General features: G+C 38.3%; 3 protein-coding genes across 4 annotated transcripts in view; 1 reads left to right on the top strand and 2 right to left on the bottom strand.

The window, feature by feature from the left end:
- EVI2B (ecotropic viral integration site 2B) overlaps positions 1–2,896 on the bottom strand; it is a 9,560-nt gene extending 6,664 nt beyond the window's left edge. Inside the window, exons 1-2 of one of the 2 annotated variants that reach the window (XM_040455284.1) lie at positions 2,155–2,896; positions 1,705–1,837 (exon numbers count right to left, since the gene is read on the bottom strand). The gene's annotated coding sequence lies outside the window, so the exon portion shown is untranslated. Of the gene's footprint in view, positions 1–1,704; positions 1,926–2,154 lie in introns of those variants that run through there. The other variant, XM_040455283.1, reaches the window with a different exon arrangement.
- Positions 1–17,111, top strand: part of NF1 (neurofibromin 1) — a 258,016-nt gene that overhangs the window by 201,506 nt on the left and 39,399 nt on the right. Inside the window, exons 36-38 of the mRNA XM_040455091.1 lie at positions 12,106–12,538; positions 13,138–13,478; positions 15,818–16,020. Coding sequence (XP_040311025.1) covers positions 12,106–12,538; positions 13,138–13,478; positions 15,818–16,020 — 977 coding nt within the window. The remainder of the gene's footprint in view (positions 1–12,105; positions 12,539–13,137; positions 13,479–15,817; positions 16,021–17,111) is intronic.
- EVI2A (ecotropic viral integration site 2A) lies at positions 4,546–8,642 on the bottom strand. Its single transcript, XM_040455286.1, has 2 exons — positions 8,410–8,642; positions 4,546–5,908 (listed from the first exon to the last, which is right to left on the bottom strand). The coding sequence occupies exon 2, from the start codon at positions 5,891–5,893 to the stop codon at positions 5,189–5,191; it is 705 nt and encodes a 234-aa protein (XP_040311220.1). The 5' UTR covers positions 5,894–5,908; positions 8,410–8,642; the 3' UTR covers positions 4,546–5,188.

Here is a 17,111-nt window from a genome sequence, read left to right as displayed (position 1 = left end):
GAACTCACGGACCGCGAGATCGTGACCCGGCTAAAGTTGGACGCTCAACCGACTGCGCCACCCAGGCGCCCCGGTACTACCCTATTTTAATGAGCAAGGTAGTGTTCCCTTCATCTTATAGATAAAGAAACTGAGGCACAGAGATGTGGGGTAACTTGCCAGAGTGTCACAGCTGTAAATAGAGGCACTGTTAAAGAAATGCCAGTTGTGTACCAGAGCCGTTTCCTTCTGTCCCAAGTCACTAGATATGCTGCACTGTCTTTCATAGTAAAATTACGAAGCAGGAATGTTTTATGAAGGAAGGAGACGTGGGATCTCTGAGGACAGATATGTAAATAACTTTTGGAGGCTGTCTTGAGTAAATGGTAGGGAAAAAACTAGAAAACCATTTAGTCCTCTGATTCTATGAAAACAGTTGTGGGATTTTGAATGGTTAGCCTATAAGCTATCATATTTGAGGTGACTTCTAAAGATTGGACATCAGATTTATATTTAACAAATTTGAACTTTTTCACAATTCATAATTTCCTTCCAAGTAGAGTTATACAGGAATTCGTTGAAAAACACAAGTACTGTTAAACTCACAAGTACCATCGAACTGACCCTTTGAAAATATAGACAAATCTTGTCTAAAAAAAAGAAAGAGATAAAAATCTTTATTTTCTAACTTATGTAATAATTACTTAGAAAAAATCCAAAGTGGACTTGTATAAGGGAAAGTCATAAATATTTATGAAATGTTGAAATAGAGTATCACCCATTATGAATTTATTCTGTGATATTACAAGTCTATGTAAACTAAACCCTTTGCAATTTTTGTTTTGGAGGGTATTTACTTTGTATCTGCCCAGTTTGCTCACAGAATAGGCATGTTTTATGCATGGTAGCAATTTTCTATTATTTATCCTGTGAGTGTTTTTTCCGATATCTAATACTGGTTACTAAAGGCTCAGATGATAATGTGTGGCATAAATACGTACATGATATGAATACATGTACACACATTTTGTCATAACAGTTTTGTCTTAGCTTTAAAAATGAGCCATAATATTTTCCTTTAACTTAAATATAAAATTCTTACTTATTACTTAAATATAAATATAAAATTATTACTAAAGTATCAAATTTTTACTTAAAATTCCATTTGTGTAAAAATTAAAGCATATGTAATAATGATAATTGAGTATCTCATCTAATCTCCTTTGCTTTCTTTTTAAATTAAGTGAAGGTGAAGATGACCGTTTTTACCGTGGAAACTAAAGAGGATAAAAAAACAATTTAAATCTATGGATTATGTTACATGTAGGAACATCTTATAAGAAGCAAGTTAGAATTTTTCACAGTTGGTATTTGGGGCTTGTAAATTCACTCATATCCCATGGAGTCTAGTTTTACTTCTAACCCTTAGCTTTATCCACTATGTTTATAGTTTATATCTTTTAATTACAGAACTAAGGCTAACTAACCATTGTGATTGAATAAACTTAAAAGGGCTTATATTATGCAAACCTAACTGAACATTTTTCTCCAAGGCAAGCTCAACACTGAATTTTTTTGATACCATGCAATAAATTACAAAACCGTTATAGACATCTTTAGACTAGCAGAGTTTATGTTTAAAACACTAACACCATTTTAGTTTTAAAAATAAACTTTATATATAACAAAGATCAAACCAGATTGCCTGTGTGAAAATTTTCTTACCTCAGCTGTTAACTTCTTTTTGCAGAATGCTAAGTTCTTGTTCTAACTGGACATTTTGGTGATTTGGCTAAGGAAGCAAAAGGGGTGGTTCAATTCAGATTAAAAATGGTCCTGTAGCAAACTGAAATGCTCTCTGTAGAAGAAGAGGAAGTTGATGGATAGTTGGTTCAGGAAGTGCAATAAGCCACAAAATGACTAAGAAAGGCACTACTTTAAGAGAACTTATTTTGGAACACGATTTGCAGCTCTATGATTTGAATGCTTTTAATTAATATTGGTAAGTAAACATTTGAGACTCTCTAGTAATGTGATGATATAATTTAAATATTTTGAATAGAACTTTAGAGGCAACTCACACAGTCTAAGGAAAAACTACCTGTTGGGTTATTAACCACACAGTGAGATTTCTTTTCATAAGAGGCAAATGGTGTGTTCTGTTTACTTGATCACCTTTTGCAAGTTGCCGTACTTCTGAGTCATCATTTCCTTCTCCGGAGGAATATGTCACTTACTGAGCTGTTGTGAAGATTAAATAAGCTAACGTGTATAAATGCCTCGCACACAGTAGGTAGCCAGTGAATGTTAAGCTTCTTTCCTCCTACATAATTTAGACAAAGCCCGGGTAAACTTACAGTCAATTTTTTTTTGGACCAAATACGTAACGATTTTGGGAGTTCAAGAGCACAACTCTTTGATTATCCACAAAATAGGTACTTCTCAGTAGAAGGTAAAATAAATTGGGAATCATTATTTAAATAAATTAACCAAGCAAAATATATTGAAAAGAGAATGCATCAGTCTGAATAAAAATTTTCTTTGGACAGGTCACCTTGTAGCCTCTTTCCTCATCCAAAAAAGGGAGATCATAATTCCTAACTTGTAAATCTGGTCCAGGATTAAATGTAAAGTGCCTAGGATAGCACCTGTTACAGTAGATACATTACGTTTTAACCCATGCCCTGCTTTTCCCTGGTCACTGCAGAGGATCCCAGACTGTTAAGACCTCGTTCTTAATGTCAAGGTTACTTACAACTTGGTACAAAAAAGAATAGTTTCTGTTTTTAAGGGGTCCTATAAAGCAGAGTATAATCAAAACACTAAACTTTTGACTCACTATTTTAAAATCCCTGAATTAAGTGTGTGGACCATAATACCAAGGGGTAGAAACAAAAATGTCTTCGTTCAAAACTAACTTTTAAAATTTGAACTCAAAACATACCTTAATGTATCATGTTTAAACACTGTCAAGTTTGAGGGGCACCTGGGTGGCGCAGTCGGTTGAGCGTCCGACTTCAGCCAGGTCACGATCTCGCGGTCCGTGAGTTCGAGCCCCGCGTCAGGCTCTGGGCTGATGGCTCAGAGCCTGGAGCCTGTTTCCGATTCTGTGTCTCCCTCTCTCTCTGCCCCTCCCCCGTTCATGCTCTGTCTCTCTCTGTCCCAAAAATAAATAAACGTTGAAACACTGTCAAGTTTGAAAAGGAGCCACTTTTGTTTGTTCACGAGTTGTCATTGGATAGCATCATTCTGAGAGTGTGTATTTAATTAGGGAGTTGATAAATTTTAGGTATTCCTGCAATTGAAGCTTTCTGTTTCGTCAGAAATTGTTTGACCTGTATGTTGAGTACAAAAGTAGTTAACTAGTTAATTCCTTGTTTTTAAGAAGGTGCTAATTTTTTTCAGTATCCTCTGACAAGTATATATGGCCCCTGATTCAAGGAGCTGTTTGTGTTACCACTATTTGTTCTAGTACACAGTCTCACATTATTAGTTTGTATAAGATGGGAGCTCTGCTCAGTTTCATTTGCCAGTCTGGTCCTTTCTACCCCTCAAAAGGTGACCTGATATCACCATGACTGGCATGAGTGTTCTCTTGCTTCCCCTTTTCCCTTTTTGACATTTAGTTTTATCTAGAGTAATATGGTTATAATTTTTTAACACGTTGGTAACACGTTGATCATAAAACGGATACTTGGGGTTTTTTTCCCCCTCTCATTTTAAGATGTAACCTAGATCTTTAGAGCCATGGTACCTGTAAGAAGTGAATTTGGCCAAGAGCAGTATCACCTAGGGAATTAATGCAAAAATTACCAGTGCCTGGAGGCCACCCCCATTCCAACTGAATCAGAAAGAGAGGGTGGGAATTAGGTTTTGGCTAGTTTTAAAAGCTCTTCAGATGATTCTGATACACAGTCAAGATGAGAATCACTAACCTAAAAGGGAGAATAAGATTGTGATCGTACTTGGCAAAAATATACAAAATGTTTTCTTACATGGCTAGCGTATTGCCCAAAATAAATGCTCAGTAAGGGATGAGATTTTTTAAATTTAGCTTGGTCTTTAGTATGCCCTGATCAACTTTAGCAGTTAGTTGGAAAGTCTCTCAAACCAACTTTTGTAATACATTCAACTGAAGGTGGAAGTCTTCATTTGATTTAAGTGTAAGTCATTATTTTACTTGAACCCAGTTTCTTGAAAGGTTAAACAATTACCTAGAGCATCTCGTTATCCAAATTAGAACAAACACCCCCCCCCCCCCACACACACCCCTTTCCTTTGCTCATGTCACATTAGATAGTAAAAATAAATAAATAAAACTGATCATTTGTCAGGCCACTTGGCATCCTTGAAGTCAGAAAATTAATCGGCCTTTGGATATTTGCTATAAATAGTCCAGTAAGCAGTATTTATAGAATAGAGGTACATGGCACTTGAACAGTAAGATATGCTGTACGTTTACACTTGGCCTTCTTGGTGGCTCCAGTCTCCCCTGTTTCAGTTGGGCACTGTTTCTTATTGATCTTTATAGTGTGTTGTCTAAGATAATAAAATGAATACAAATAATATATGTAGTCAGTTTTATTCTAATGAGTCTTAACTTATGATACAAAATTAAAAGTTTTAATTAAATATTTGTAGTAGAAAAACACTTTCTTATGTGTGCCATACTTAAAGATGAAAACATCTAGCATAAAATTAGCTGTGTTGATATACGAGCTGGGACAGATTCCGTCTCATTCAGCAGAGGCGCCGTTAAACTACAGTTCAACTCTGTGCATTAGGAATTTGGCTTCTGTTAGATGTTGAAGCATATACTTGCCTCTAAGGACACATTAAAACTCTTCAAAGTTTAATTACATTCAGACAAAGATCATCTAACTACTGCTGCCGAACAGGAAATATTTAATTGTTCCTTTCTACCTCCATTAACTAGTTCCTTCAACTCATCTTTAAAACCTTCTCCACGTTCTTGGGTGTTTTATTATTTGCTGCTTAAAATATTCAGTGTCAGAATGAAAGTGCACAGTTTAAGTATTTGAGAAGGTGAACGGACTTCTTCCCTTCTCGCCTGCTCGATTCTAAATTGCAAGGCTGCCATGTCAGCAGGTCTTAGGCCAACTTGTGGCATTAAATACCAAACGGATTTCATTGTTACTTCTTAAGCTTTCTCATTGCTACTTTGCATTTGTCTTCACTAAAGCTTCTGTTAGTTAGTGAGTTTTTCAGTTCCTCCTTCGTCTTTTCTGTGCCTTGTAGCTGTGAGAGCTCCAGTAGGTTGCATCGTTAGGTTGGGCCCTGTGAGCTGTTGTGCTCTTTTCCAAGTGTCTGATTCAGCAGGCCATAGACCACTGCTTGCCAGGAAATCGCCATTGGTTCTCGGCTGCCGCTTGCCTACTTGTTTTGATCGTCTGAGGGAGGAGACTTTGTTTGCCAGAACTACAGTCGAAAGAAATAGGAGGGTGCAGATAAGAAAAAGCACTGCAATTATAATTAAGCAAATTAGCATAGCCATTTTGTTGTTGTTTGCCTCACAGGCCCCCGTTTTGAAACTGTCGTGGGGACTTTTGCTTGTGTTTTTGATGCTCGGTACTGTTGGAGAGCTGTTCCTGACAACAGAAGGTATATAAATCTCCAGTTCCGATTTAGGAGCTGGAGATAGGACAGGAGATGACGTGGCGATTTCAGTCATGTTTGTAGAATTACTCTTTTTATCTGCTGCAGAAGTTGTAGGGTTTGTGTTCATGTTTTCATTTTGGTTTCTGCCCGTCTTATTTTGAATATCTGGCTCCCAGACAGTAGTACTGTTAGCCCACAGATGGGTATAGTTTGCTTTTGTTCCAGGACACAAAGAAAAAGCTGTTGTCATCACAAAGGCAAGATGCAGGTAATGTCCTGCGTGTTCCATGCCCATGAGTATACTGGTAATCTGTTGGGACAGCAGATAATTTGTTAATTTGTGAAAGAATAATGGCTCCTGCTCTTCTTGATTGTAGTTAAAAGGTGGACAGCTGATATCTTACAAGGTAGCTACAAACTCACACCTAATATTTGCTGTCCTGTTTGAATTCCTTCTCAACTGACTTTATTAGGCTATGTGTAAAGAAACCATTTAATTTCTGTTATTCTTTTAAATGCTAGAAGTTGGCATTATAAATACCTATGAATCATTTTAAACTGAATACTGTGGTTTTGTATAGTTTTCTCCCCCTCAGGCATGCTGAACTTCAGCTTTGAGTCGACAACTTCTGCTTCTACTTTCCTGATGCCTCCTTCCTGCCCCCGCCCGGACCCCAACCATTCAAGGATCTTTCTTGCAGAAACTCCCCACACTCTAACAAATGTGTCACTCATCTTTATATGGGCCTTAAGCATTTTGCTTTAAGTAGGAAAAGAACATGCAAATGGCTTTTGGGGGGTTTTGTTTTGGGGTTGAGAAAGGGGAAGTGTGGTAGCAACCAAAGGAAAAGGATTTCAAATAGGAATTCAACATGTTCTTTAAAAAAAAAAAAAAAAAAATGGATCAAGATGTTCTTTTATCTTCCTGGGTGTTTATCTTGGAGCTTAGAATAAAACCGGTACTTAGAAATATACAATTATATATGGTGTTGGTTCTCTCTTTCACATCTGTATCCCCTGACTTCTTGTGGCTTTCTGAAGGCAAAGGCACGCCAGGTTTTTCAACCTAAAAATCTGGCATTACAGTGAAAATGAGGCAGATTTCTTATGAATAATATCGGAAGTTACATTTATTGACTTTTTTCATCATCATTTATGCCCAGCATTTTTTCCATGAATATTTTGACACAATGTTTTAAAATACATGATACAGTAAAATAGAGAACACCAGGATTGTGGGGATTTAGACTGAAGCGGGAAGACAAGGCAGATCTTGAGTCTCGACATACAAATAAAAAAGATGAACTTTAGTTGTGGCTTCAGGCTCCTTGGAAGGCAGTACAAAAAGGAGACAAGTCTGTTCCTAATTCTCATTATCCACCATATGATTGAAGATTTAAACAGAGCTGGCATATCTGTTCCCAGGTACTGATGAACCAGCGGGAACGATCTATCACCATTATCGAATTATCTCTTTTATTATAATATTGTTTGAGCTGCTTTTTTTTTTTTTTTTTGTAAGAGTATCTTATTGTTAGCATTTGTTTGAGATAACTGGAAGCAAAACCTACATTATTCTCCTGAGATTGACTCAGTGGAATTGCCTGTTTAAAAACTTTATTTTATAGATGTTCTTCTCAAACCTGAATGTGAATGGGAGTCTTTTTTTTTTTTTTTTTAATGTGGATTCTGATTCTGTAGTTCTAAGAGGGACCTGAGATCCCGCATTTCTAGCCTCCTCCCAAGTAAAACAGATGTCGCTGTAGCCATGCTTTTTTGAGTTTTGAGGTTTTATAATAAATAGTTGCTATGTGTCATTGGATAATATTTGGATGCTATTGATAGACAGAAATTGAGAATAACAAATGTGATATGTTGTCATACTAACAAAAGTAGCTTATAATAAACAAAGGTAAATGGCAACTAACCAGTGAAGTAATATTTCCTAAATGAAAATAAACCTTCATTATGTGTTCTAGAATTAAGATTACTTTTTGGATTATGATCTTTAATAGACAGTCGAAGGGATTGTGCACTGACTTCTATAAAATAGTGTTCAGCTTCAGTTTTTAAAGTGAATGACCCCGATCTTAGGATACTTTACGGTTCTTTCACAAAGAGAAACACTTTATTTGGGGTTAGCAAGTAATTTCCCTCCTTTCATCCTAGACTAGCCTTCTGCATGCAATGCTAAAATAATTTAAAGCGGGTTATTCCTATCACATTAGTTCATTAACAGGGTAGTATACATCATGGTATTCGTACTCATTTCAGCAGTGCTTACCACGGGGTAGATAATAGGCCCGCTGTGGATTGTCTTCGGCCAGATGTACTGTCATTCCCAGATAAACAAGCTGTTAACAAAATGAGACTTTCTCTTGCCCTTACAAATGCCTGAGAATAGAGAACTGTCTCTGTGTCCCCGGTCGATGCCATGGAAGCCAGGTTATGTTACCAAAAGTTCTCTTTATCTCTGGTCATTTTGAATAAAATTTATAATGCCTAAGCATTCATAATGAGAACTTTATTTTTTAAACTTTTTAAATAACAAGTAACACTTTTCAATTCACTGTGGAGTCTAAACTCAAATCCTTTCTAATCCTCATAAAAACTATGTTGATGATAAATCTTACCATTTCTAACTTAAATGTTACTTAATAGTACAGAAAAGAACAGTATACATTTTCAATCACTTATGATTCTACTTTATTAGTAAGATTCTTAGGTATTATTTGAAAGCACTTCCTTCAACACTAATCTGTACAACGTTATGAGTAAAAAGGCATAAGAAAAGCCATATATATGACCTACCTTACAAATTCTTGGTCAAAATTTGGTTATAACCTGATTTTAATAAGCCACTTCTTTTCTTGTCTTGAAGCACAGCTTCCAAGTAATTTAAAGCAGAATAGACTTGGAGAATATGAACCTTAAAGTAAATCTGCAGTGAAAAAAAAAAAAAAAGGATATGTACAGCTAGCTTTCCACTTTTAAAACCAAACCACAGATGACACATTTCCTTTCTGCTGCAACTAAAGCACATGTCACAGGGGGAAAAAAAAATCCAACTTGTCCAGTTGGCCACTGGCATGACAGGAGGCTTTGTACAACAAGTCCCCGCCTCCAGGGCAGGGAGGGTTTTCCGCCCCATGCCTTTTGACCTTATGTGCATTACATATGCCTGCTGTGTGCTTTTGAATGATCTATTAGTATCATTCAGAAAGAGATGGAAGGGTATTTTTCCTGCAGCATTAAAATCTTCTCTAAAAATTTTATTTGTGTACCACAGACTGATTTAATGACATGAGTTAGGAGACCTGGGGTATTGGTCAGATAATAGAAACAGTGATACACATCACCGACATCTCAGATTGAAGAGCTACAGCAAAGACTTGAGAAAATATCTAGTAACCTTAGATTATATGGGGCAGAATATACTTTTGTGTTGTTGAATGTATACACACAAAGTCTCAGCCTCTCTCTCTCTTTCTCCCCCCAACCCCCGAAGGTCCTGTCATCACTTCATATTCAGTATGTCTAAATGGACTTCAGGGGCGCCTGGGTGGCGCAGTCAGTTAGGCGTCCGACTTCAGCCAGGTCACGATCTCGCGGTCCGTGAGTTCGAGCCCCGCGTCGGGCTCTGGGCTGATGGCTCGGAGCCTGGAGCCTGTTTCCGATTCTGTGTCTCCCTCTCTCTCTGCCCCTCCCCCGTTCATGCTCTGTCTCTCTCTGTCCCCAAAATAAATAAACGTTGAAAAAAAAATTAAAAAAAATAAATAAATAAATAAATAAATGGACTTCATTTTCCCTCCAAAAGTGGCTGCCCCTCATGATCTCTTTTTTTTTGTTGTCCACGATAGGAACATTCTTTGTGATCTCAGAGGCTTGATACACAGCAAGTCCTTTTAATTCAAGTCCTTCCTTTCAGCCCTGACCAGAACTTGGACCGTGTTGGCTCTTTCTTCATATTCTTGAATTGGTTTCTTTTTTTCTTTCTTTCTTTCTTTCTTTCTTTTTTTTTTTTTTTTTTTAACTGTCACCATAGCATTTAGATCCTTAGGAGGCCATACCTAGACTACTACCATAGCTTTTTTTTTTTTCCTCACCAGCCCCGACTTCTTCATGTATCTTGTATACATCACTTCCTTTGATCATATCACTTCTTTAAGAATATAAAGTTGAATAACTCCTTAACACCTATAGCAGTGATTCAGAAATGTCTGTGTACGTAAATATCAGATGAGAAGTTTTTTTAAAAACCATGAAAATTTCTGGGCCCCGCTGTATACATTCCTATGTAGTAGGTCTGGGCTAGCACCAGGAAGCAGACTGCATTTGTAACAGGTGCCACGGTTGATTGTGATACTGGGCTCCACAGAACATAGTCTGAGAAATATTGGAGAAAACTCAAACCTCTTGAAAAATTTTGATCCCTTCACAACTTAACTCTTATATATTTTTCAAACTGTATCTCTTTTTTGTGAAGTTAAGCTTTCCACTTCATTTGGTTTTGTGTTTTAGTTTTTATTGAAATTCCAGTTAACATACAATGTAATGTTAATTTCAGGTGATTCAACACTTACAACACCTGGTGCTCATCACCAATGCGCTCCTTAACCTCCATCACCTATTTAACCCACCTCCTTCCCCTCCCTCCAGTGACCATCAGTTTGTTCTCTGTAGTTAAGAGTCTGTTTTCTGGCTTGCCTCTTTCTTTTTTCCCCTTATGATTGTTTGTCTTGTTTCTTAAATGCCACGTATGAGTGAAATCATATAGTATTAGCCTTTCTCTGACTGACTTATTTTACTAAGCGTAATATACTCTAGCTCCATCCTCGTCATTGCAAATGACAAGATTTCATTCTTTGTTTATGGCTGAGTAATATTCTATTGTAATATGTACCACCTCTTCTTTATCCATTCACAGTTGATGCACATTTGGGCTCTTTCCATAATTTGGCTACTGTAGGTAATGATGCTGTAAACATTGAGTTAGTATTTCTGTATCCTTTGGGTAAATACCTAGTAGTGCAATTGTCCAGATTTATCTCTTAAAACGTCTGTACATGAATCCTTCATTCCAGCTAAAATAGTTGACTGTTGCCTCAGCACATCTAGTTATGTTTCTTTTCCTCTTTAGAGGCCTCTTTCAGGCCTCTCCATGAGGCCTGCCAATCCCTCCTCTTGTTGAATTCAAAGTTTCTCCTACCCACTGAAGCCTCAGCATCTTCTGTGTAGCTTTCACTGGCTACCCAGTTTGTGTTCATATCTCCCTCTTCAGAACTTTTTCTCTGCTATTTGTTTGATAAGTGATTACATACAGCCTCATACCTTTCCTGTCATCTTGAAATATTTTATTTTGGGGCACCTGAGTGACTTAGTCATTCGAGCATCCAACTCGATTCAGGTCGTGATCTCAGGGTCTTGGAATCAAACCCTGTGTCAGGCTCTATGCCCTTGGCATGGAGCCAGCTTGAGATTCTCTCTCTGCCCCTCCCCCTGCTTGTGCATTCTCTCTCTCTCTCTCTTTTTCTCAAAAATAAATTATTTTAAAATCATTTAACTTATATTTTTATCTTATTTCCTCCCAACAAGATTTTTAAAAATCTCTGAGGTAAGGATGTTTATCAGGCCTAGTACTACCAGAGTCATCGAGTATAGAACTTTGGGCCAAGTTAACATCAGTTCCGACTTGAAGTTCTAGTACTGTGTTCTTCAGGGCTTTCTGGTGGTCTTTACCTTGGCTGCTCTCACACTGATCAGCATTCTTTTGAGTTGTAAGCAACTTAGGACTTAATATGGCTTAATCAAAAAAAAGAATTTATTGGCTCACACAACTGAATAGGCCAGGGATAAATTCGGTCCCAGGAGAGGCTTTATCTAGGACTCCAATGAAATGGCTGGGCCCTCTCTCTCTCTTCATCTCTCTGCTCCATTTCTTCAGTTTTCAGGCAGGCTTTTCTTTCATATGTCAAGATATGAGCTAACAACTCCCAGGGCAATGTGTTTCCTTGTTTATAAACACCAGGAAAGAAAAAGTCTCAATTCCTAACTAAAGCTAAAGTCTCTGAATTGGGCCTCTTTGGCCCTTATTGTCCTGATTTAAGTCATAGGATCATTGCTGAACCACCTGTAGTCAATGTGGGGTGAACGAATTGACCAAAGCCATTCAGATGACTCCAGGGCTCCAGGGTTCAGCTGGGAAATTCTGTGGGCCTCGAGGCAACCAATCAGTGTTCACTGCCTTCCTCTGTCTGTGGTGTGCGGGTTTGTTGCTCAAAAGGTTTTGAATTGGAGATTTGTCTCTTCCGTTTTACTTCTACCTTCTCAATGTCTAAAGAATAACTGATTTTAGAAAATGGACTTAGACTTTATATAATTGTTTTATATTAGTTTTCTCTAGAAAGCTAAACAGAAAATTGAAAGAATGAAATAGATTAGTAGCATCTGTATATTTATCCGGAACCCTGTTAACCATCTGTGTCCTTTTTTTGTCATCTTCCTTAGGTTTAAAACTGGCCAAATCAATGGCGATTTGCTGATATACCACGTCTTGCTGACTTTAAAGCCATATTATGCAAAGCCATATGAAATTGTAGTGGACCTTACCCATACTGGGCCTAGCAATCGCTTTAAAACGGACTTTCTCTCCAAGTGGTTTGTTGTTTTTCCTGGCTTTGCTTATGACAATGTCTCTGCAGTCTATATCTATAACTGCAACTCCTGGGTCAGAGAGTATACCAAGTATCACGAACGGCTACTGACTGGCCTCAAAGGCAGCAAGAGGCTCATTTTCATCGACTGTCCTGGGAAACTGGCTGAGCACATAGAGCATGAACAACAAAAACTGCCTGCTGCCACACTGGCTTTAGAAGAGGACCTGAAGGTATTCCACAATGCTCTCAAGCTAGCTCACAAAGACACCAAGGTTTCTATTAAAGTAAGTTTCACTCCTTGTTAGGTAAATGATTTGTTAGCTTTCTCGGCTAAGCAGGCTGTGCTGGCCTTCCTAGGTGTCCTCATAGTGGTGTATTAAATGTAAAGTAAGTCCAGGTGAAGGAAAAACCAAGCTCTCCATCTTCATGGGGGGGTCCTGTGGTAGATGTGAGAGGTGTATGCTTAATTATAGTCTAGGTCAGATTGGAAGCAGGAGAGTGTTGTAGAGAGTGCAGTTTGCCATGTATCAGTCAAGTGGTAGGAATGTGTGGAGGGTAGAAATTACCAAGTGAGAATTCTTCTGATGATTACGTGCTCTTTGCAGAGTGGGAAACGAATCAAGAGAAAATCCATAATTGTCCGTAGGATTCTTGACCTTTTTAGAAAAAATAATTTTTTTAAATGTTTCCGGTCTCTTTTGAGATCATTTATCATAATAACTATTGAGTCCATTTGAATATGTAACGGTGGTGACTCTTCCTTAAATGGCAAACATGGTATTTGTTTGGTCGGTTGGTTGGCTGGTTTTCAGAGCCTCTTACAACTCTATATAGCGGGATTTAATTCTTCTTCACTTCACCCTCTTACACCTTCACTTCCCAGGTTGGTTCTACTGCTGTTCAAGTAACCTCAGCAGAGCGAACGAAAGTCCTAGGACAGTCGGTCTTTCTAAATGATATCTATTATGCTTCGGAAATTGAAGAGATCTGCCTGGTGGATGAGAACCAGTTTACCTTAACCATTGCAAACCAGGGCACACCGCTCACCTTCATGCACCAGGAGTGCGAAGCCATCGTCCAGTCTATCATTCACATCCGGACACGCTGGGAGCTGTCGCAGCCCGACTCCATCCCCCAGCACACCAAGATTCGGCCAAAAGACGTCCCTGGGACACTACTCAATATTGCATTACTTAATTTAGGCAGTTCCGACCCTAGTTTACGGTAGGTTTTTTAAAAAACCCTCTTCAACTCTATTCAGGGTTGGTTGCTTTTAGAATGAGGCCACTTAATAAGCTTTTAAAACAGCCTTTACCTTAATACTCTAAATTGTAAGGTATGCTGTGTTGGTTAACCAGGGTGACCTCATCAGCTTGTGGGGTATTCACATGAACTGTGGAATTCTAAATAGGGTGATTCACACTGAAGCAGTATATGTTCTTTCTCCAGGAAACTTTCATCTGAAACAGACTGCGTAGCAGTTTTATTGTTTTGGGTCCCCCTGCCCCCGCAAAAGCCTTTTTAAAAAAAGTTAGTCCTAAAAAAAGTTTCTCCTTCTCTGAGTCTTCTAATTATGTTTTCCCCCGTTCAAAACTATATCACTGTTAAGTTTCCTCACAGTCAAATTAGGTTATCATTGTTTGACAAAGGAGGGCTTAATGTTCAATAACTCAGACAGTAACATTACATACTTTCCACCTATGTGACTTCAACAAAATTCCCGAAGTCTTAAGACTAATGCAGATGTCATCTGACAGAGTATAATTGGTTCTGTTTAGGCTTAATAATCTGAACGTGAATGAGGAAAGGGCATGGCTGGCTTGTGGGGTCAGTAGATTTGGTTTAAATCTAGATCTGCTACCATGTATGACTTTGGGCAAGATCCTAAAGTACTCTTAGCCCTAGTTTCCTCATTTTCAAAATAAAGGTAACAGTGCCTTCCCTATATACCTGCAAAGGTTTAATAGTATACGCAGTAGTACATTTTAGCACCTACCCAACAGTTTCTGCTCGGTTAGTATCACTGCCTCCCAGTCCCCGCCCCTCACTTCCTCTCTCTGCCAGTGTCTCTTTGCACTCCTCCCTCCTTTCTCCCCTCTGCTTTTTATTTTAGGATAAGTCTTTGTCCCAGGTTCCTTGGGACTGTCAGGATTTTTACAGGTATAAATTCTTAGCTCCAGAAAATCTTTCTAGGGTATAATAATATAGCCCAGTTTTGTAAGTGGGCCTTTTAGGGTTCCTGATTCTTAAATAAAGGGGGGTGCGGAGGGGAATCAAGATTTCTTTACCTGAACGGGGCCTCATGGAGTCCATGAACTCCCAGAAACTATACATAAAATTGTGTGTGTGCTTAGCTTTCATTATCTGCAAGGAACCTGTGACACCTACCCCCAGTTTGAGGAGGGCCCCATTCTTTATAGCTGTTGAAAATGTCCAAGAATAAAAGTCAATGTCAAAATAATGTAACTCCAAATTCCTAGGAGTTAGTAAGAGATACATAAACTTAGAAACAATATTAACATTCTCATTTTAGGAAAATAGAGCTACAAAGCCTGCCTTTAATTTCTAATTCAAAGTTCCTCATAGAAGAATGCTAACATCTTCTAACAGTTATCAGCTTGAATTGATCCTGTATTCTCGTCTGAAATAAAGTGAGCTGACAGCTTCTGCTTTTTGCTGAAGCAGGTCATTCCAGGGAAGAAACCTTTAGGCTGATTCAGATTTCAGTGCCTTTTGCCCCCAGATGGTTGTTGCATAAATATAGTAGCATGATGAAAGTTCAGAGGTCAGGAAAACCTAAAATTTACAGACCAAACTATTTCTCTTACCAGACGGGGGAGAAAAATGAAAATTTGAAAATCGAGTGTGAGTTTTTTGACCTGTCTCCTAAATTGCTTAAGTATATTTTCAGACATTTAGAAAAGTTTTGTTTCTAATGGAACCTGGATATATGATTATTTGGTTGTTGTCAGTGGTTATGTGTAATGGAAGGAAAGATGGGGGGACTTCATTACATTACGTTTGTTTTTGACCCCCCCAGTTTGTAGTATGTCTTGTAGGACACCCAGAAAGAAATTCAGTAGTGTTGGTTAAAGATTTTCACATTTTAATTGGATGAGGGGCCATCTCGTTTCTCTTCTCATGATCCCCATTATAAATGGATCTGATGGGAGGGGAGCCACAATTTGAGGTTTGGGCTTCACTGAAAATATGATGAGCCTCATTCTACTTCTTTCTGTTGATCCACCTTAGGACCATAAATCTCTCCTATTTTATATCCCAGGGAAATGTCTTTTAGGAAGGTCTTAAACTTACCTGTCGCAGGAACCTCACAGTGCTGTTCTGGTTATGTCAAGAACCTCCTTTAAAGGAAATCCATAAATGGTCAATGGGGTGTTTTGTGTTTACTGTAGAATCATAACATCTTGTCTCTAATGGATCATAAAGTTTAAAAATAGTTATTATGCTTTGTACTAGAATCATAAGTTGTGTGTTATGAAAAAAAAATTGGAGCTTATAAGAAAAAATAAGTTTTAAACAACTTCATTTGTGTTTTCTCCTAGGTCAGCTGCCTATAATCTTCTCTGTGCCTTAACTTGTACCTTTAATTTAAAAATCGAGGGCCAGCTACTAGAGACGTCAGGTTTATGCATCCCTGCCAACAACACCCTCTTTATTGTCTCTATTAGTAAGACACTGGCGGCCAATGAGCCACATCTCACCTTAGAATTTTTGGAAGAGTGTATTTCTGGATTTAGCAAATCTAGTAAGTAATAATTTTCTTTAATACTAACAACGATTCTAAGAAGAGTCCGAGAAAATCCTTTCATTGCAGAATTTGCCAGTGAAATCATAGTTGATTTTTATTTTCAGTTGTTTACCTCCTCTAATTTTTCATCTGCACCTGACAGAACTCTGCAGGAACTTCCTGGTAGACAACATTGAGAAATCTGCCAAAATTCTGGCCACAAACACGTGATGGCAAGATTCTGATACCTTACATGTCTCCGAGCCACAAGCCACATACAAAGTAGTTTTTGCTCTGTTCCAGTTTAATTGGCTCTAGGATTTGTCTTCTTAGCTGATTATTCCAAATGAGTGAAGTGTCCATGTCATCCCCTTATTTATTTATTTATTTTTTAACATTTATTTATTTTTGAGAGACAGACAGAGACAGAGCATGAGCAGGAGAGGGGCAGAGAAAGAGAGAGGAAGACACAGAATCCAAAACAGGCTCCAGGCTCTGGGCTGTCAACACAGAGCCCGACGTGGGGCTCGAACCCACGAATTGAGATCATGACCTGAGCCACCCAGGTGCCCCGTCATCCCCTTGATTTTAAAGAAAGAGTCATGTTCTCTTTTCTTGAGGTTGTCTTTGAACTGTGATTTTAGTGTTCAAGTACAGTGCCTGGAGAATGCAGTGGCGCATAATACAGGGTCCAGAGTCAACTCCTGACTTGGCTTTTAACAAGTCCTAACAGGGGTGCCTGGGTGGCTCAGTCGGTTAAGTGTCCAGCCTCAGCTCAGGTCATGAGTCCGTGGGTTCGAGCCCCGCGTCGGGTTCTGTGCTGACATCTCAGAGTCTGGAGCCTAATTCAGATTCTGTGTCTCCCTCTCTCTCTGCCCCTCCCCCCAACTCTCAAAAATAAAGATTTTTTTTAAAAATTAAAAAAAAAGATGTCTTATAAATTTAACATCCACTCTTTCCATTCATTCATTCTCATACCCTGTAGTAGTATAAATGTTGCTCTTCTTCCAGCTTATTTCCTGACATTTGCTTCCCTTTCTCTCTCCATAATACATAAACTTTTTTCTGCATTCAAACATAGTTCTTGATTTCTCAGGTCATTGAAAACT

Source organism: Herpailurus yagouaroundi, unplaced genomic scaffold (assembly GCF_014898765.1).
Source record: "Herpailurus yagouaroundi ecotype Mexico unplaced genomic scaffold, PumYag 215, whole genome shotgun sequence".
Lineage (NCBI taxonomy): Eukaryota > Metazoa > Chordata > Mammalia > Carnivora > Felidae > Herpailurus > Herpailurus yagouaroundi.
This window is presented reverse-complemented; position numbering and strand designations above follow the sequence as displayed.

Coding starts and splice junctions, on each gene's coding strand:
- EVI2A (XM_040455286.1), bottom strand. CDS start 5,893: ATGGGCATGGAACACGCAGGACATTACCTGCATCTTGCCTTTGTGATG.